The sequence below is a fragment of the Catharus ustulatus genome, chromosome 1 (assembly GCF_009819885.2).
Source record: "Catharus ustulatus isolate bCatUst1 chromosome 1, bCatUst1.pri.v2, whole genome shotgun sequence".
NCBI lineage: Eukaryota > Metazoa > Chordata > Aves > Passeriformes > Turdidae > Catharus > Catharus ustulatus.
This window is the reverse complement of record NC_046221.1, coordinates 132,969,977-132,991,692: the sequence shown is the minus strand read 5'-3', so window position 1 is coordinate 132,991,692 and position 21,716 is coordinate 132,969,977. Positions and strand designations below refer to the sequence as shown.

At 36.8% G+C, this 21,716-nt stretch overlaps 1 protein-coding gene across 5 annotated transcripts in view; it reads right to left on the bottom strand.

The window, feature by feature from the left end:
• Positions 1-21,716, bottom strand: part of RALYL (RALY RNA binding protein like) — a 381,123-nt gene that overhangs the window by 63,104 nt on the left and 296,303 nt on the right. For all 5 annotated transcript variants that reach the window (XM_033058427.1, XM_033058421.1, XM_033058443.1 and 2 more), the window contains one exon: positions 12,716-12,791. In XM_033058427.1, coding sequence (XP_032914318.1) covers positions 12,716-12,791 — 76 coding nt within the window. The remainder of the gene's footprint in view (positions 1-12,715; positions 12,792-21,716) is intronic.

Sequence of the window (21,716 nt, the reverse complement as noted above, 5' to 3'; positions counted from 1 at the left end):
GTCTATGCTGATCTATACATAATCTTTAATAGATGTATAATACATATTTAGTTCCTTATGAAAGTATCACAACACATTACACATTCTGACTAAGACACATTTTTTTCTAATACTTTGTGACTTTTTTGACTAGGTTAATTATTTAAGATTGAGAATAACTTAGATCACTTCTTAAAGCATCAGATTTTCTCCAAGTTCATGAGGAAAAAGTTGCACCAGAAGAAGAAAACTTACCAAGACATCTGTAGGTGATATTCGATCTTACACATCTTAATTTCTTGTGCTAGAGAAAACTGAAATTATAGTTGGTCCCCATGAGACATGATTTTCTGTCTAGGAATGCTTCTGCTTACCTTTGGAAGAGCAGAATTCATGCACTTACTCTGCAATTAACGTGCTGCAAGATGGAAATGCCTTTAGTCTCTTAGTCTCTTCAGTGTTTTGAAGTGAAAGAAATGGAATTTTGGCCCAGCAGATTATATATCTATATATCTATATATCTATATATCTATATATCTATATATCTATATATCTATATATCTATATATCTATATATCTATATATCTATATATCATCTATATATCTATATATCTATATATCTATATATATATCTATATCTATATATATATATATATATAACATGATTTTTAGGCATTTTACATGTCTGGACAAAAGAAAATATGTGCAAGTGTTTTTTAAATTAATTAAATTAAATTAAATTAATTAACTAAATTACATTAAATTTTATTCCATTTTTAAAAGAAAACCCGCAAAAAAACCTTATTATTGACACAGTGCATTTTATGTATCCAGTTCTACTTAGCCCCTAACCCCAGGACAGGGTAGTGCCATAGCACTATCTGCAGGAAAAGATTTTGAGTGAACACTTAGCACAGGATGCTGTTGACAATATCTGATGTAAGCCTGCACTGAATGTAGCATATGTACCAAATGTATCAGATGTACATAACACATAGTTAAATTTAGCTAGTTTCCTATCAAAATCTGTATCTTACTTATGTCCTTATCTGTATTATTTATAAACATGAAATTCTTTTCATAAGTACAGGTTTCAGGAGCTCTAAGATTTTTAACCCATGGGTAGTTAGGATAGATAATCTTTTCTCCATTAGTTAGTAGAATGTAATTAATAATCTGTTTGAAGTTATCTTTGAAGTTTGACATTTGAGAAAAACTGAATAAAAAGTATCTTTACCTGCAGGGAGGAAGTTCTTTAAAGAGACTGCCTCTTCCCTGTACTAACTTTGACAGCAGCAAGAGTCTAGTATGAGATTTAAAACAGCATATGCAAAAGTTGTTTTTGATATACCAATACAAATGTACACTGTCATATTGGATACTGAATGCATTACTGTTATAGCATGGGCTGGAAGGGTTTTGGGAATGTTGTAGGAAAGGGTGGCATGGAGAACTCAGGAGCACTAAAGGAGAAAAGGAAATCGTTTCCAGCAATACTCATAAATGGCTAGCCTTAATTTTAGGCAGCAGAGAGAGAAACCTAAAAGCTCCAAGTCATTTAAAAGTTTTTATCCTATCAGACTTTACAGTTTAGATTTGGCTGAATCTTCCTTTATGGATCCAGAACTTGCAAAGATAACATAAAGAGTGGCATGGAGTTGACTAAATTCTGGTAGTATGTCTGAGACAAAACTAAATGGTGACTTGGAGTGAAATGGATCAGACTCTACATTTGGAAACCTTCTTAGATAACAGTGGATTCCAGTTTCTCCCCATGTCACCCAAGAGAAGTCTTCTGTTGCCAAACAGTGATAAGCTAAACTGTGTTTAACCCATACATAACATCTATATAACGTTTCCAGTCATGAAGCAATTCACATTCAGATTCATAGTGAGATTCTTCCAAACTGAAAACATGCTCAGTTTCATACCTTTGTTCAAGAAAGCAAAGAAAAGAAGACCTGAAGAATGAAAATAACTCCATGCTACTGTCTATTTTCATTTGGTTTTTCCTGTGATTTTTACTAGTTGCTGAATTTTCCAAAAAACTATGCTCCAGACAAAAGATGGAATTTTTAAGAAAAATACAGTGATCTAAGTAGTGTGTCTTAGAGTTCTCTTCCTCACAGGTTTAATCATTCTTTGCATGAAGCTATTTTCACCTGGCCCTTTTCTGCTGTAAAGCAGAGCAAGAACACTCAGGTCAATATGTACTGATCTAAAAACATCTAGAATGGGTTCTTCAGGGTGGGTTGAACAAAACAGTGTTGACTGATCTAATGCACACAATCAATACTACTTTGCTGTGTGGCTATTTGCAGTCACAAATAGATGAAGGTTAATGCAGGCATTACCTTTGAGCATCCCAAGGGTAGAGGCTTAATATCCTTTTTCCCTCAATGACACTACTCACACTTTAAAGCAGTTACAGCAGGGTCACTTCTCTAACAGTGTAAGATTCATGTTTGTCATGTTGTTTCCCAGAATAATCTCACTCATGCAAAACTGAAAAATGCAACATTCATTTTTATGCCAATAGGTATTAGAAAATGCCCATTTCTTAGGACTCAAATCACATATGATTATGAGTACATTTTTTACTTTTCAATAAAATAGCCAATGCTTTTGCCAGAAGCCTTGGGAATACTGGCATGCAATACCAAAAAGGCATGCAATTTGTAACCTATTCTTAAAAAAATTAAATTACATTTGACATTATGCATCAACAGCACTAAGTATCTGTTCTGGCAGGGTGATTAACACATTTTCAGACAGTATGCTCCAAGACTAACAGAATTTATCAAGAAATAAAGCTGCCTGGTAATTTTATTTTTATAGTTCACTGCACAATAATATGTTGTTATTGTCCCTCTGTGTGGCACACAGTCTTCCATGCTATTTGTAATCTTACTTAATAATCCATTTTCTTTCAAATTAAGAGTACTTTAAATTTCTTCTTCTAATATCATTCATAAGACTTTAAAATGTGTTAGTCTCTCATTTATCCAACCTTCCTTATTTATTCACAGAGTACTAAATTTATAACCCAGCATCATATTTCTGTTGCTGTCTGTAAGCCACTTAAATGGTGCCCTTGCAGTACAGCAGCAGCTCCCAGACCAAATTACAGCCTTCTGATAGTTAGAGGTGTTACATTATGTGAGAACCAAGCCTAATTGCAAGTCCACTAAGTGGTTCTCTGAAGCACAGCGTTATGCATCTCTGATTACTGCAGAAATTAAGGGTTTACTAAATGCCTGAAAATGAAGAATTCCTTTGTTCATTTGCAAAGCCTTCTCTATTGTCTGTCATGAACCCTATATCCTTATTTTTAAGACTTAATAAGGCAGTTCCTAAACAGCAGTGTCTGCAACTCTTGATACTGTTCTATCATGCTGTCTTCACTAAAACTCAAATGTAGAAAAAATACCATGTTGGCAGTTTCTGATTTTTTCAAATATGTTGAATGTTCTGGTCTTTTTAGCCTAACTGAAACATAGCAGAATACCTACAGAAGGCATCATCCTCATATGGAAGAAAACATGTCGAGTCCAAATTGTTTATTTCTTAAATTAAATTTAAAAATCCATGGAGTAATAAAGGGTAGAAATCTTACATGTAATAAGGGGTAGGAATAGGGCTCAGGCTGTCAAGATTTAAAGCAAATGCATGACTAAAACTACTATGTCTGTTTGCCTGCAGGCAAACCCATCAATACTCTGGGTCTTTAAGGAATTTACTTTTTGATTTATAAGCCAAAATTTTTTTATTTGTATTAGCAGCCAAAATTCTTGGATAAGAAAGAAGTCATAATAATTTCGCTTGGACAAGAAAGGAGTCAGTCATTTCAATGCAATCAGAAATTGTGGATATGTTTTCTGTTCTACTGTGGTATAGACAGTAATTAAAAACCAAGAAGAAAAGAGGTTTACAATTAGATACTTTAGTATATTGCTTAAGGTTTCATAGCAGAAGGAAAAGGTAAGAAAGAAAATTAAACATCAAGAAAAAAAGCCCAACAATATTAAGTGAATGGACTGTTCTCCAAATTTGCTAATCTCTGAGCATGGGTGTGGTTGTGGTGTCTGAGCTGCTGTGGAAGAAGACAACATTATTCACATTTATCACCTTATGCAAGAGGAAGAGTACTGAGATAGCAAGAGGGATGCAACTCCTGTGCAGATGTGTATAAGCTGGAGTCACTTCCTCTTGACAAAAGAAAAAAAACCCTGAGGAAATACTGTATAAATCTAAGGAATAACTTGAGGGGAAATTGTTACAAAGACAAGTGCTAGTCTTTCCATAGAACCTACTTCTAAACAGATCCATGCCAAGGCCATTGTTTAAAATCTGATGGTGAATAAAAGCAAACAGAAATGAGAAAAATGTAAGATTTATCATATAGTGATGATCTGAGAGGCAAAACCTGTCCTTGTCCCCTTCTTAGGGGCAGTTAGTAGTATTTTTAAAATAGTGAATAGGAGGATTTAGGAATAAAAAAAAAGAGTTTTGTTGTCCTAGTTGTTGGAGTTACCACACAGAATAGGAATGATATTATTGAATGAAGAAATCAAGATACCAGTTGCGTTTTATGTCTTTTGGTCCATTTCTTTATCTGTGATTTATTTCAAAATGAAGAGGAGCAAAAGATTGTCCTGGATATTGCTGAGGACCTGGGATCTCTCCCCCATCTCCCCCCTCCCTAAAGCTATGAAGTGCTGCACGTTCATACTCTTGATCATGTGAAAGGGTAAACTTAATTCTTTATCTGCCTCTCCCAACCCCTCTGAGCACCTGTGATGTTTTAAACACCTATGGGACTAAACTGATCGCAATTTCACCACCATAATTCAGAAATGAAGACCTGCATGTACTGCCTTCCCTCAGCAGACTTTTTTATTATTCCTATGATATTATTTATTTGACACGGGGGTCTTTTCTTGAAAGAAAATAAGTAAACAAACAAACAAAAGGTGATTCAAATCACATTGAATCACTGGATCTGCTGTAGCTTTTTATTTGTACTTTTAAAGATTTTTAATGTAATTGAGAATACTATTGAAATTCTCAACACAATAAAAATTTATACTGTTCAAGTAGGAATTTGAAACAAAATTATATTTTTTCTGTGCAGTAATGACAGCTTAAAATGTGACCACTGACATATTTTTTTTAAATGAAATGAATGTAAATAGTATCCTACTGGACTTAAAATTCTTTCTATTTAAACTTGTTCTATAAATGTAGGGATTATTTTATGAAAGCTAAATCTTTTTTCAGAAGAGCTGCAGAGCAACATTTATCTTAGATCCTTTCCACTGCACTGAAATAAAATAGCTTTTTTCATGAAGAAGGTAATCAAAAGCATCAGGAGGATACATTTCTGTGGAAAAAGAATCACTTTGATTCAAAAGAAATGTATTACTATATAATCTTAATATTGCATAGTCATAGAAAAATTATGTTTCATAAACATATTTTTTCATTCAGTCTATTGAATAAAGTAGGATTTGTACCCACAATTTAATGCAAAAGTAAATTTCAGAAAATATTTATCAGGTTTGTTTTCTGTTTTCTGGACTGTGTCTTTAGTCTCTTGTAGGTCTGCAGTAATGATGGACACAAAAGTTCATTAAGAAAAAGAATGTATAAAGAAAAAAGTCGTTGGAAATCTAGGACAGTATTCAATTAAGAAAGATACTTATACCTGCAGTTATTTTTATTATATGCCAGGTTTAAAGATTGATAATACACTAATAGTGGCACAGTATTACAGCAATTATGCAAAATACTGCAGTATTCTAATGGAATAGTAATGCTTGTTTGGCACAGAGCTTGTGGTTTATGTTAATGCTTTCAAGTGGGAGGAATGATCTGAAGAAGATTCCTATGCTAGAAGACACAATCAAGTTGCCCATCAGTGTCCTTTTCACACTTTTTCCTGAAATGAAGGGTGCTCAGGAGTGCTCAGAAAAGTAACTCAAAATAATGGATGGCTCTGAGGTAAACCAAACCACACCAAATTCTATAAATGATATTTACAATAAATGTAAGAAGCAGAGAGCAAATAGAGAACGACTGCAAGCAATTCTTTCAGCTTCTGCTATAAGGCTGAAATACCAAAGGAAATCCAAGTTGTGCAACATAATTCAATCAGTTTTGTGACATATTATAAAAGTAAAATATACTGAGGAAATTGAGAAAATATGTGTGTCAAAAAGAGTAAAATATTGACATAAAAATAATCATACCATGTAAATAAAGGAACATCCCTTTCCCTTATACCAATATTAGACATCTAAATAAAATAATCTGTTCCAGAGGGCAGGGGAATTATGAAATGGTAAAGTAAAGGCTGTTTAATGTAAGTAATTAGTAGCATATTAAATCAAGCGTGTTGAATATACATTTCAATTGCATTATATGGAGAAGTGATTGGTAATGGGAAATCACTGTGAAATCACAGTGCTACCTAATACTACTCAGAGAGTGCTGAACTGTACACATGAAATTCAGAGAACAGCTGGGAAAAAACGTGTCCTGGAGGGAAGCCTTTGCAGGGTCACCTTATGCTACATCTGGGCAGCACTGCAGGAGCTCAGCACCAGTGGGTGGTTCTGGTTACAGCCAAGCCAACACAGAGAGGGGCTATTTCACTCAGTTTTTCCTGGCTTTCTTAATCTGTTCACTAAATGCATTCTGTTAATTGTCTCACTCCACAGAAGGTACCTCAGCAGGATGGATCTTAGGCTAGGCAGCTTCATGCCCAGACAGCACTAGGAATACTGGGGGGCTGGGGAATGAATAACTCCTCACAGAGTCTTTAAGATGTGACACTGGGGCCAGCTAGTTTTGCTTTTGGCCCTCCAAAGTAGCTTGGAGTTTGGCAAGGGTGAAAATAATCCATGTGGGGAGGCTTATTCTTAGATAAAACAGTCTTGAAAAAGTTTATAGGTCAATTACAACATTAAACTGTAGAGGAAAGAGATTTACTAGATACCTTGGCAGCACTCAGTAACTTGCCTTTCCATTTTTCTTCCAAATCCTCACCCCCTGCTTTCCTCCTCTGTACAAATATCACTTTACCCCTGGGTAAAGTCTTTGGTCAAGTAACCAGTTTTCTCAGAAAGCAGACTTGGATGTGATCTGGGACATTGTGCTCTCAGTACCACCACTCTGGTTTTGACTCCCCATGCCCCATGTGGTCTCCAGCAGAGCCTGCAGTAGTAATTGTGCTCATTTTCATGGCAATAAAAATGGCACCATTACACCAGCCTGTAGCACACTGGTTTTGTTTTTTTCAAAAGACTCAAAAGTAGGTGGCCTTGTCATCCTTCTCAAACCCTCTCAACATTTTTACTACCAGAGGCGTGCTAGATAAGACTTTTAGCCAGCTCCCAAGCTGACAGCCATAGGGAAAGGACATGCTGCATGTCCTGAGGGAAGGCCAGCCACAGGCAGCATGTGCATGGTGGTTCTGCTCCACCTGTCCTGGGGCTTGGGTCCACTCCTTGAGCAGCTGGGAATGGTTGCACGCCATCAACAAACTCCAGAGCCAGCAATCTGAGAACCTCATGCAGTTTTTATAACAGAAACAAAGGCTTCTTGAAGTGAAGAAAAACCTTTCAGGCACATGTTTAATATGCCATATAACATGGTAGTGGACTGAAAGGAACAACAAATAATTAAAACATTTTATGGTGTAGAGAAGCAGAATAACAGCACATCAGAGTATTTTATGGATGATTCCACTTTGGTCTGATGGAGAATAAACACAGGAAAAAAGCACTAAATGGGCTTTCATAGGGTGACACAGAGGTTGCTTTAGTGAAACACTGATCAAAACACTCCTGAATTAGAAAGAAAAAGAGTGATGCTTTATTTTACCAAAACATTGCTCCCAAAGAGTTCTTTAGCACATTTGTGTCAGCACCTTTAATCTTCACCTTGTGTTTCAAAAACACTAAGATGTGCCAGTGCAATTAATTTTTGCTAGAGGCTAGACCAATACAAGATGCAAAACCAGTTTTAAGATGCAGTTTTTTTAATCTTATGATTTTCTACAGAAGCGGTGTACTAAAAAGAAAATTCAGAACAATTTTGAATCTTCTGGGATTTAGGTCCCCCCTCACATACTGAACAGTAATGCAAATTAGGATGGATGGTGATGGAGTTTACGGCTATGTTAGAATTTAGCTGATTCCTGAGCACTATTCTAAGTACATTTTAAGATATTCAATGGGCACGCTTAAAATTAATAATGTGTTTAACAGCTTTCTGAAGCAAAGACTAAATATTCTCAAAATATTTTAAGGCCTAAACAAAACATGGAAGTCCTGTTATTATTTACTTGCTTGTCTTGCACCTAAAATAAATTGTGTGTCTCAAATTTATTCTTATGCTAAATTTCATATAGGTAAGATTAAATGAGATTATTTTCACACAGATCATAAAACTAGAAAAATTAAAATAAAGGAATGTAGGTCCTGAACTGAGATATTGGAGAGTATTATATCATTACAGGAAAAAATGAATCTATTGACTTGGACACAAAAGCAAATTATGAGGATAAAACACATCATAGACATCAGTAGCTCTGTTTTGACAACTTATGTGTATATCCACCTGTAAATGTGATACAAACTTCAGAAATGCAAAGTTTTTTGAACACTTTTGAAGCCTCAAGTATTTCAAAGTAAATAAAATCCTGCAGGCCGGTGCAGCACTCCGCTTGATAATCTTGAAATTGTTCTTTATGCTGTCTCACATATGAAAAATACCATTTACAAATCTGTAAGGAAGGAAACTGAACAACTAACAGTTGTTATCCTTAATACTGTAATGTACACAGTCACTGTTTTCCATTGGATGTCTACCGTAAGACAGTTTCTTCTCAACAACTTTCCTGAACATGCTTATGAAAACTGAAATGTAAGTGTCAAATCTTGTTAAAGTAACTGTCCTAGTTTCTCCCAGGACAGAGGTTTTGTTTTTTTACAGTAGCTAGGTGTGGTGGTGTATGCTTGTGGTCCCAGCTGTCAGGAGACTGAGCCCAGGAGTTGTGGACTGCTGTGTGCTCTGCTGAGTGGGCCTGGTCATGACCCAAATATTGTTGAATACCATTTTACATCATTGCCAGGGGTGGGGGAGAAGGACTTCTCTGGTTTCTGGAAAGAAAGGCATTCCTTTCCCACTTGGGAGAAGGTGTGATGTAGTGTGGAAAAGCTGGCTGGTATTGGGCATGGACTTTCTGTGTAAATAGTTTTTTTTGTCTTACACCTTTTGTTATTAACATTTCTGCTGTTACTGTTCCCTTTTTTTAAAAATCTCATTTATTTTTCCAGTAAATTGTTCTTGTATCAAACTGCAATTTTCACCCATTTTTGCCTCCAATTCTCCACTCTATCCCCAGAGCTGGAAGGGGGAAGGAAAGGGGTGGGAGTGAGCAAGTGGAATCTCATTCAGGAGAGTCTCAGAGGGCACTAAATTGGGAGTGCCATTGCTAAACCAAGACAATGAACATATAGCACATCTCTTTCTACACTATATTTGCTGTCTTGTAAAAGAAGAAATTCTATTGCTTCAGCATAATATCTTCCTGATTTTTTAACCAATTTATTAACTTCTTAGTCTTCATAAATTGATTTCTAAGAATGTGCTCTAGCACATTTCTTAGAATCAAAACTAATCTCAGCTAATAATTTGATGTATCTCTTTTTCTTAAAAGTAGGTATAACACCTTCCCATACCCACTGTTTCTTTACCCTACAACACCTCCATAGATTTTTGGAAAGAAATACTAATAGTCCACACAGATTCAGCTAGTCCTTTGAACACACTACAGTGAATGTTATCAGATAATTTCCATCAAATTCACTTAGTCACTAGTTAGCCAATTTTTTTATTGCATACCCTCTGGTAAAAATGTAATAGCTGGTCAGCTAACCACTTTTGATGAAGAAGCCTTTTCTGTATTATCTACTATCTGCTCTCCTTTCCTCCTAATTAAAAATCAGAGGATATTACTATAATGAAAATCTTTTTACTACCTATTATAGGGGGTCTCTCATATCCGTTACATGTTTTAGCCTTTCTGACATCCTGTATGAGACTCTGCTCTTCTTTTCCAGTCATGGGGTTTTGATTCCACATTTTGTACAATTCCCTTTCAATTTTCAGAATGTTAGAGAAAGTTGATGCTGTCATATTATTCTTTTGTTTGATTTTTTCTTCTTCAGGAGAATTTTCTGTTCTACCTTAACATAGTCAGTGCAAGACTTCCTGCCCTTCTTGTGTCCCTCAAATTTCTTTCCAAGAATCTTTCTACTTACCTGATCTCTGAGGTAATTTAATTCTGTTCTTTTTGAAATCCATTATCCTCTTTCTACTTACAGTCCTTCCTTTTAACAGTGACTATTTTGTGACAACTTTATTTTTAACCAATGACTGTCTTAGTGCAAATCAAATCTAATGCAACCTCTTCCCTCGTGACTGTCTCAGTCTTACAGGTGGATTCTGGCCAGCAGCTAAGCACCCACATAGTCACTGTCTGACTCCCCTACCATTGTCCCCTATCCAGATGAAGGGGAGGCCAAAAGTTAAAAAACCTCATGGATTGAGATATTTGCAGTGTAATAGGGGAAGAGAGAAGGGAAAAAAAAACCCAAGTGATGCAAATGCAATTACTATCCACCTCCCATAAGCAGTCCAGGCAATCTCCAAGCAACAGCTGCTTTGGAAGAAAAACCATTTAAATTTTTATATATGTGTTTTAGTAACAAATCCAAAATACATATAGGATCTCATGAAGATAATTAACTCCATCCCAGTCAGGCCCAGTTACAGTGTTCTGAAATAAGTAAATGTTCTCAGTGTTGCCAAAACTTTATAAGCCATTGATCTTCTCACATGTTGGGATAAGCAATACTGAGACAATAAAAGTTCCTTGTTATCATACAGTCATAGAATGGTTTGGGTTGGAAGGGACAATACCATAGAACGATAGACTGGGTTGGAAGGAGCCTTAAAGGTCATCTAGTTGCAACCACCACACCATGGGCAGGGATGCCATCCACCAGATAAGATTGCTCAGGACCCCATCCAACCTGGCCCTGAATATTTACAATAGAACACCCACAACTACCCTGGGCAATTTGTTCCAGTGCCTCACTATCCTCTGAGTGTAGATTTTCTTCATAACATCTAATCTAAACCCCTCTTTTTTCAGTTGAAGACTGTTCACCTTTATCTATCACTATCTTTCCATATAAAAAGATGTCCTATTTTATAAGACCCTGTTTCTTATGCTTAGTACTCCAGAGCAAGACACAGTACTCCAAGTGGGGTCTACAAGGTCAAAGCAGAGAGGGAGAATTAAGATGAAGGTGAAATGGGAGGATTCTCTTAGCTGCTCATAAAAGCCTCATGATCTTCTAGAGAAATAGTTTGCACTACATCCATGAAAGGACATAATCTAAGATATTTTTCCTCTTTAAAATTCCTTTAGAACTTTCCACAGGTCTCCCTTATCCCTATCTTTTCTGTAGAACAAGTATTTATTAGAAAACCTTCAAAAGCTCAGAGGTGGAAATGTATATAAATGTCAGAAATCACAGAACACCTTTCAAAATCTTTTGAAATACTGGAGCAGGGACAGAGTAGATCAAGGTTACCAGGAACACCTACAGAGTTTGGTAGGCTGCAGTTGAGAGTAATCATGAAACAGTGATTCTCTTCTACAAAAATAATATTTCTATCACTTCAGCTAAGAGCAGCTATATGATAAAATGTCAGATTTCTTCTATGTATCATAGAGGTTCAGACCTAAAGTGCTTCTGGTTGTCTTATTCTGATATTCCCCACTTGAACTTCCTTCTGAAACTTTCAGACCAGACAAGGCATGAAAAAGTACTGCTCAAGTGTGTCTGATTTGACTCCTGAGGTATTGCTCTCAGAGCCAGTCTACCTGAATTTCAGCTACAGTAGAAATCAGCCCTAAGTTTTTCCATGGATCTGGAGCATAAATTCTGTAGTACTTTTATGAGAAGTGTAGTTTATTGAGCAGAAATACATGTGGTAATCCTAACAATCTGTAATGCTTCATTAAACATAATTGATTTTGAAAAAAAAAAGTGGATGTTTCCTCAAGTTTGTAAAAGTTCTATGACAAAAGGTACCTGGGAATAGGAGAAAGACACTATCAATGCCCTTCTGAATAGCCAAGGAAGGAGTACAGTTTTGTCAGAATTTGGTTCTCATCCCTGACAGAAAAATCCATGAGAAACCAATTGTGTTGTTCTGAAATTGTTAGTTATTCCACTGATCATTGCAAATAAAAAAGTCACAAAAAATGAGGCCCTAGCCAAGCACTGAATCATAAGAACTAAAAGTTGAAATAGCACTCAATTAAGAAATATAAAATTACTAATATTAGTACTAGGAGTGGGAGCATTAATAAGTACAGTAATTTCATTATTATAAGTTTCACCATTTGACTAAAATTTTGGTCCGAACCTGGAAGTGCGGCTTACACTCAGGTGTGGCTTATATATGGACAAAGAACAAAAAGTTGCTGACACCCAGAAGTGTGGTTTATAATCAGGTGTGGCTTATAATCATGAAATTCATTATAATTTTGGTAAACATTACACAGTGCCATTGGCAGATAAAATTTAGGTTACCATAATTTTTCTGGTAAAATTGGTGTTGGGGTAAGTTAAAATGAAATCTCACTTACCTGTAAAGTGCTGAAAGTGGTCGCTTGTTGCCTGGTTTTGGTCTGTATGGTTTTGGTTCTCCTGCCATATTGATATCTGAAAGCAAACATTTGATATCAGTAAGTCAAACATCTGGAAATTTGCAAAGGTGCCTTCAAATCTCTGAAAATGAGTAACAAGCAATGAAAATGGACAACATACCTAAAACACCTGCCTAATTTTTACCTCTTCTGAATTGATACCATAAAAATTTCTGAAAATTTTTTACCTGTAATGCATGGGGATTTTGGGTAAAATATCAGTTATTGTGAACGAAGAGAAATAGCATTTTTAAAACACATAATTTTCTATTTGGTGAAGCCAATAATGTATTTCTAATGCAGAGGATTTGGATAGTAACTTAGATGGTAAAATAAACTATATTCTGTTGAGGAGGACTGCAATTTTTCTGATGAGTTCCCCTTTATGATTTAAAGAAATGTACACTGATCTTTACCTGCTACTTCATTATCCACTCAGAAAGCAACTCTTCAAAAATAAGAATATCTATTTCTCACCCAAATGCATCACACCTTGGAGAATGAGAGAATCTGGGTTTGACGATGTTTTCTCTTAAGCAGATATTTATTGTTCTCAACAAGATCAGAATTCTTGTGAATACTGAAAGTTCACTTATATTCTACCTGTAAATTTATGCTTGAAATGTGAAAGTCAAGCTAATATAGTTATAAGCTTGATATAGATATATAGATATATGGCTTCTATAGACATTATTATTCTAAAATTTGTCTCTTCATTTGAATTGTACTCAAAGACATACCAGAAGATAGATGTCTTTCATTGTGGCTGCTAGAACAGTTATGCAAGGAGAAAGAAGCACAGACCAGACTTCTGGAGCTTAGGAAGCTGTCTGTACAAAAACAAATATATATTAAAAAGCTCCTCCATTCTGATTGAATGTTGCGAAGTCGACATTACAACGAATCATATGTAAAGTAAAACTTCGGTTTAGGAAACAAATTTAATGAAAATTGATGCATGCTGCCGCTAAATATCTTCTCAGCTTCAATAATATAAAAAAAGTATAACAGTCAACGAAATCATCAGAATTATTTCAGTGTAAAATTGCTGTGACAGAACATCATATACCATCAAATGTGGAATCACATGGTGGTCAAGACTTTCAAGAAAACTCATGTTCTCAGTAAAGTCTATTTTAACCTGAAATTGAGTGTAGTGGAGGGAGAATTAGAAAGATAAGGTGTAGGAGTAGGAATAAACACTGTCCAGTGCAGTGATGCTAAAAGCTCAAACATTTTTATTTATTATTCTAGATCCTAAAAGATACAGTAGAAGCCTGAGACTTACTGACTGGATACTTTTATTTCACACAAAATTAATCGGACTGTTTTTAACAATCAGGATTATTGAAAATGTATGTCTCTCAGACTTCTTTTTTGACAAACATATTTTGCCAATGGAAATGTAATACTTCAAATATTTAAAAGAATTTAAAAAAATTAAAAGAATTTTACATTTATTTTTGATATTGTGAGCTCAGTCAACATTTATTTAAAATGATACAAGGACCTGATATAAAAAGCTTTTATGAAGCACTATATAATATACAATACTTAAGAACATTTTCCTTGTATAAAGCATTTTGATATTAAATCTAACAGGGGTTTCTTCTGTAGGAGCTGTATTATTATTAAATAATAATTTCTCATAAAATAATAATTTTCTTGTTTCATTTAACTCTCTGAAATTGGAGGAACATTTGTAGGCAGTTTTCATGCCTCCTTGAAATGCCTTTCTTCCCCTAATTTTAGCAAGGGCTTTATTAAATATAAATTATTTTTATCTTCTATTTTTGTTATAAGTTCAGCTATGATGCCCTTATTTCAAGATAGATAAATTCCACAATGTTGAATCAACAAAGTAAACACCAAGCATTTCTGAAAGCCACTGAGGAATTTTGATAGCTCTGTTGCATTTCCATTGGCTCCTGGAAACAACAGAATTGGAACAAATTTTTTATCCTATGACCTTTGTGATAATTAGACCTTTTCATACTATTTTTATATATGTCAGTTTAAGGTCATTGACTGTGCTGGCTTTCAACAGCTCCTACTACAAGCTGGACAGATTTTATGCGAAAAAAAGTAGAATTATAATCTGCTCTTGGGAAATACCTGAGGCTGTGGTATTCTGTTCACAATACCATAATCTTCATATATTTTTCAACTCTCATCTGGTACTGTTTCAGAGCTACATCTTAGACCTTCTTCTCCTTAAATCCTTAGTTACAGGTTTTGAAAACTTTTTCATATCCTTCTGGGACAGATCAATACTATCCTGATCACTGTTAGACCTTATAGACCTACATTTGCAGCTCCACAACACTCACTTATAAGGAAGGTGAGTAGTGTAGAAGGCAGGCTAAGGCTGCTAGTTATGTGTTCTCTTTATTTCAATCAAAAATGTCAGAGAGGTGATGCTGTAAGAGGCATAGTAGCAAAGCTGTTCAGAACCAGTTGAGATTCCCTCACATTTAAATAAATCTCTAAACAGTGAACTACTTTATACAGATAGTAATAGCCAAAAAATTCTCTTTAGCACAGGAAATAGTTCACAGAAAAGCTGTGCACATGGGGCTTTTCTGTTAATATGAAAATGATTGAATAGCTCTGCAACTCCCTAAGCACTTTGTAGCAAGTTAGGAATGGATGTAGGAAATGCTTTGAAAAGTTAGAACAGATTTTCACCCCATTATTTTTTCAGCACTATCTCTTCCAGCCTCAATTTTCTAACTAAGATTAGAAGCGAACTTGTCAGCATTTCACAAGATAGATTATTTCTATCCCAACTGGAAATCTTGTGAGATAAGCTGTTCTCTTCCTTCATCCATCAATAGTTTCACAGCAGACATTTACATCTACTAGATCATAAACTCTGTGTCATATAAATTTGCTGTCAGCAGCACAGAGATTTACCTGTGCTAATGATTCCACCCCAAGGAACTCAGAAACATATCACTCCTTATGCTGTCAAATTAGCTACTGCACTTGTACATGAATATGTACCAGACAACTTCACAAGGGACACAGACATTCACATGCTTCTGGAGAGGTGTGGATTTGATGAATTGGCACCTGGTAGATAAAGAAATGGCTCATGGTCACGCTCAAAAATGTATTAATTGGCAGATTTTCTAGTGAAGACCACTGGTGAGTGGCATTCCTTGGGGACTGGTATTGGGACTGGTGCAGTTTAACATCTGTCTTGGCAACACCTCTCTTGGCCAATGACACTAGTCTGTGTCGACACTGGAGGCAAGGGATGTGATCTAGAGAGAAGTGGACCTGTGTGAACCTTATGAAGTTCAGCAAGGCCAAGTTCAAGGTCCAGCATCTGGGTCTGGGCAATCCCAAACACTAACACTGGCTGGGTGGAGAATAGATTAAGAACAGGATTTGGGGTGGAAGATGAGAAACTTGATGTGACCTGGCAATGTGTGCTTGCAGCCCAGAAAGCCAGTTGTAACCTGGGCTGCATCAAAGGCAGTGTGGCCAGCAGGGCAAGGGAGGGGATTCAGCCTCTCTGCTCTGCCCTCAGAGAATGGTATGCAGCTCTGGGGTTCCCAGCATAAGGATCTGGACCTTTTTAAGTAAGTCTAGGGGAGGGCCACCAAGATGATCAGAGGGATGGAATGCCTACCTGTGAAGACAGGATGAGAGAGTTGGAGTTGCTCATCCTGGAGAAGAAAAGGCTTCAGAGAGACCTTTTAGAAGACTTCTATTACCTGCAGGGAGCCTACAGGAAAACTGAAGAGGGACTTTTTAAGAGGGCCTGTATTGGTGGGACTTTGATATACCTTTATCAAGGCTTCAAACTGAGTGAAGTTTTAGTTTAGACATTAGGAATAAATTTTTTGCTGTGAGGGTGGTGAAATACTGCAACAGGTTGCCAAGGGAATATGTTGATGCCTCATCTCTGCAAGTGTTCAAGGCCAGGTAGGAGGGGGCTCTGAGTAACCTGGTCTGGTGCAAGGTGTCCTTGCCTATGGCAGGGAAGTTTGTACAAGAGGGTCTTTAAGGTCTATTCCAAACCATTCTATGATTCTATGATTGTATAATTCTATGTGGAAATGGAGCAGCCCAGAGACTCACATTATTTTCTCTGCTTGTATACCAGAAATGTTCACTTAGATATCATCGTTGAAATTCAAAATACTATGGAAACACTATGAATATGAAAGTGAATATGCAGAAAACAACACATTGTAATGCAGCATCCTGGTCATCTTATCTACTTTCAGAATCAAATTTGGTTATCAAAAGAAATCCATTTTTAATTCTATACTTTCCTGTTATCATGGCAGAGCTTAGTCAAAGAATGAGATTTAGATTTCATGCAAGGTTGTGTGTCATCAGCAGAATATGTCTGATTTTGAGCATGGTATTTTTATTTGTAATTATACTGAAAATGCCTAGTGATTAATGACAAAGCAGAAAAATAATTTTAAATGATTACCATTTTAGGAGAGCACTGTATTCAGTGGCTACACAAAATTGTCTGAAAAGGCAACTCAACACAGCAGGACCTACATTTCTCCTATCACCATTTCCTACCATTGACTGCCTACCTCCTCCAGATGTGAACATCCCATTTTTGGAGAGGCAGTATCTGCTAGTCCTTGTGCTTTGCTCGCAGAGTCCCTGGCAAAGTAATCTGATAATTTGGTCCTGAAGACAGCAGTTGCTCTTAAAAAGGCTTTGTAAGTGCAAGAAATGATACCTAAAGAGCATTTATGCCCTAGAAATATTTCAGTATTTCTTAGTATCCTTTAAAAAGTGTTACTTAAAAGAAAAAACAAAATCAAAATAATTTTGGTTTTGGTTCACAAAAAAAAAAAAAAAAAAAAACCATAAATAAGAAGCTTCAACAGGCACTAACTCAATTCATGAAAACCAGGATTCTGAGGCTTTCTGCTGCCACTCCAGAGCCAGTGTCTTGGGCTACATCTAACCCATAAAGTTGAATGGAGCCCTTTCAAGGCACTGTTGTATTAAATCATTAAATTGTTTCTTTCATGACTTTTAGCCACAGTTTACAAGTACTGTTCCATGTAATTCCTAGATATAGAGAATGGACATGACCTAGAGACCACTGCAGTCATTTCACCCAGTGAAAGAGAACAGATCCACTACCTATAATTAGTACCTACAATTTAATATTAAGGATGTGACCTCTGACTGTGGGCTGCATGTCAGAAAGACTGGAAACCAAAACCTGGAGCTAATGAAACTACAAGTACCTTTAAAGTTCAAAAGCTGATTTTCTAAGACATCAGGTGTTCTTCCACACATTCTTGTAAATAGTTGCAGAAATTGAGACGTTCCTTGAATTCTGCACTAACATGACTTAAATTTTGGATTAAAAAGTGTATCATTGTGTATTTCCAGACCAGTTGGGCTTTGGACCAACACTTAATGGAAGACATACTAATTTAAATTAGGATGTAGGAAGGAATTCACACTGCAAATGTGCAATTTATATACAGAGGGAAGTATTGATAGAGAGAGATCAGGACACATTTTCTCCTCTTTCAGATGACAAAAAGTATGTGGGATAGAAGAGAAAGACCAAGACATAGATGCAATTTAGAGAAAGCCTGCAGCCACATGGTACAGCATAACTGTACACAAGCAAAGCTAAGGTTAATCTATCTTTCTTTTATACTCTTCCATCTACTAGTCTTATAAATTTCCCTGCTGCCTGCTAAAGACATTTTAATGAAGTCATATGTTATTTTTTAATATCATAAACTTACTTTCTCCTTTGTGTGTTCCACTGATTACATGTCATTTTCTCCCTTTCCCCTATCTCTAGCATGTGAAAAAAGCAGAGAGGAAAGGACAGCTCCTGTTCTCTTCCATTATGTGCCCAAATTGCACAGCTGTAAAGACGAAACTTTCCAGAAAATTGAACACAAGCTCAAATTAATTCTCAAGGCTAGTAAAATATTAAATGGAGTTCTGGGTCACACCTTTTCCTTTTCCGTAATGGTATTAAAAATTCTTGTGGGATTCTTTGGATTTTTCCCTTAGCATTGAAGTAATTGGAAGCCTTTTTTTTGGTACAAAGATGACAGCTATTGTTAATGCTTAATACAGAAAGAGCTGCTTGTTGAATAGTATATGAAATTGCTTTGTTCAGCCATTTCTTCTTTCATTAAATACTGCTAAAATGAAATGAGGCTATAGGATTACATAAGCTATCATTCGTAAAACCATTCAGTAGCAAAAGTGTCAGGAGTTGCAGGAAATTTTTTTCTGCTCCCCAGGGAATTGGGTTGGTGTGAGGACAGGCAGCAGCTAAAAGGGGAAATCCTGTCTTGTCTGTATGCCCATCACACATCGTTCCTTCAGAGCCCTGGAGACAGCAGTCTCTCAGCTCCAGAATGGATGCCAATGTACTTCACAGCTGAGGTGGAGCATTGGTCTGCCTTGGATTTTGTCTGTTTGCTGCCATCCCTGCATCTCCCACCCCAAGTAACACCATAATCTGGGCCAAACTTCCTGTCCCTATTAGTTGTGCCACCAGCAGTAATCCATGTCCATGCCTAGGGAGAGGCATCACTTCTGCCAGGGGAAGGGGAGAATGCTCATTTGTGCCCTCATACTGACTGTCCATAGACTCCACTGTTATTGAGGAATCTGGCCCAGACCCTACAAACTGCTTCTCTTCTGGAGCTTGAATCTGTGCAGAGGAGTCACTGTGATGTGGCAGGAGTCACCCTGGGGTACTGGGCTGCAGGGGAAGAAACACCACAGAGAATATGGCATGCCTTGTGAAAGGATTCCTATGGGATGGGAGCAGCCCTGTTGCTGGCAATCCTGCCCACTCCTCCTCCTTGCAGACCAGGTCTGCAAGAGCTGTGGGGGTTCCAGGTGCTAGCTGTGGAAACACAGCCTGGTTTGTGCCATGGCAGCCGTGAAGCTGTCGCATGTGTTTCACCCCACCAAACTAAAAATGCAGGCAAGTATAGTCTTCCTCTAAGAGGATCCTTTTTATTTAATCAGGCTTGCATCTTCTGTTTCTCACCCAGAGAACAAGATTTCTACTACCAGGTACTTGTTCAACACATGGGCTAGTAAATTACACAAATTACGCAGAAGATTAATGTTGCCATGAGGGTAAAAGAAAGCCATGGAAAAGTACATCAGGAACTTTCTGCTATGTTCAGGAAAAAAGAAAGTTTTAATGTAAGCTTAGCCAGCAAGAAAACGAACCAACAAAGAGTTCAAACAGGGACTCAGATATGATTGCAATCCCTGCTTGCCCTTCTACCTTCTCACTGATGTTGTTAATGGGAAACAGAACTGGTCCTTGATTTACAGCTTTTTTTTTTTCCAGACAGTGAGGAGTGCAAGGATTACCTTTGCTTTCTCTTGATCACGGTAAAGATGCTGTTTACAAATAAAAAATAGAACATCTGTCTTCCTTCAGATCAAGCACAATCATTGCAGGGCAGCAACCAACAAACTCTGCTGCTTTACTCTGATAACAAAAGATAGTTATTACCATGAGACTCAGACAAAGCTTCTTGTTGACTAGATGTCTGAGTTTCTCAGCACTGCAATTAGCCCCAAGCAGAAACATTAAACAGTGTAGTGGGGATAGAGTATGGAAGTCTCTCATCTACTTCTTTCAGATTTCAGTATGATTTATTCTAGGGAATATGCCCTGAACCTTGGTAATTTTCAACTTATCCTCAGACTACATTTTTTCTCTCTCTCTCTTCTAATACTTGGCTACTTTCTCTGCCCCATGGCCCTTCATCTGACTCTCTTACTGATGTTAACTTCATGCTCCTAGCAATAGTTTTTCATGACAATTGAAATCTGTAGTGTACAAGCGAGTTCAAAATCCCCATTGCCCCAATCCTTTTGTCTTACTCACTATTTCTCCTGCAGATGGTCAATTTTATTAACTCAAACATGAAGAATTTTTTTTTCTAAAACAACCGTCACAACAACGTTTTACAAAAAGTTACCAACATTATCTGCACTTGAACATTAAAACAAAATTTGCTCACATGTGAAGTGCATTTTCTCATAATCTTGCAAAGTGAATATAGTCAAGGTTCTCTGGCCCCAGGGCCAGGGAGCAGAGGTGATGGTTTGGGGCAGAAAACATTGATGGACACCTTCAGAGTGCTGTTAGGTATGAGGGCAGTGTGTCTCTCTGAAAGACTGGCTGGGGTTGGCATTACAGTCATCACTAAGGGGTCAATATGTTTGACACCCTGAACTTTGCTGTCAAAACCTTCAAACTGAGGTCTGACCTTGAGGGTATTCCCACAGGCTGGAGGCTTTCATCCAACAGAATAGAGAGGAATCATGCTGTGGATTTCACTGAGTCTTGAACAATGGTGTTCACTGATCAGGAAAGCTGGTGGCGGAGACAGAAATGGACCTCTGCAGCCTCAAATGCACTTCTACCACTTCCCAATAATCCTCTCCAACACATATCTGGTTTTACCCTCATTCTCTGATCTGAAATCTTTTCTCTAATCTTCACTGTTCTTGGCTTCTCAGGTGATCTAAGATGCAGGCTTTCCTGTTGGTCCCACATCACTTGAAAAAACCCTTTGCCCCAAAACAATTACTCTCAACTAATTTCAGCTGTTCAATTCTCCTTTCCATATACTTTCTTTCTGCTCATGTTTCTCATGATTCTCCAGGTTTTGTGGATTTAGAGATCTACAGAGGAGGATCTTTTCAAGATCCAAGTTTACTTTGGAATTGCCTAACTTGTCTTCTAGAATTTTCTTTGAGATACAGTAGTTTTTTCAGTGTCAGCTTTATGAAAACTTGTGTCCCATATTATAGACTCATAGAATTATAGAATAATGTGTGTTGGAAGGGAACTTTAAATATCAAATAGTCCAACTCTCCTGCTATGGGAAAGGATATCTTTCACTAGATTGGGTTGCTCAAAATCTTGTCCATG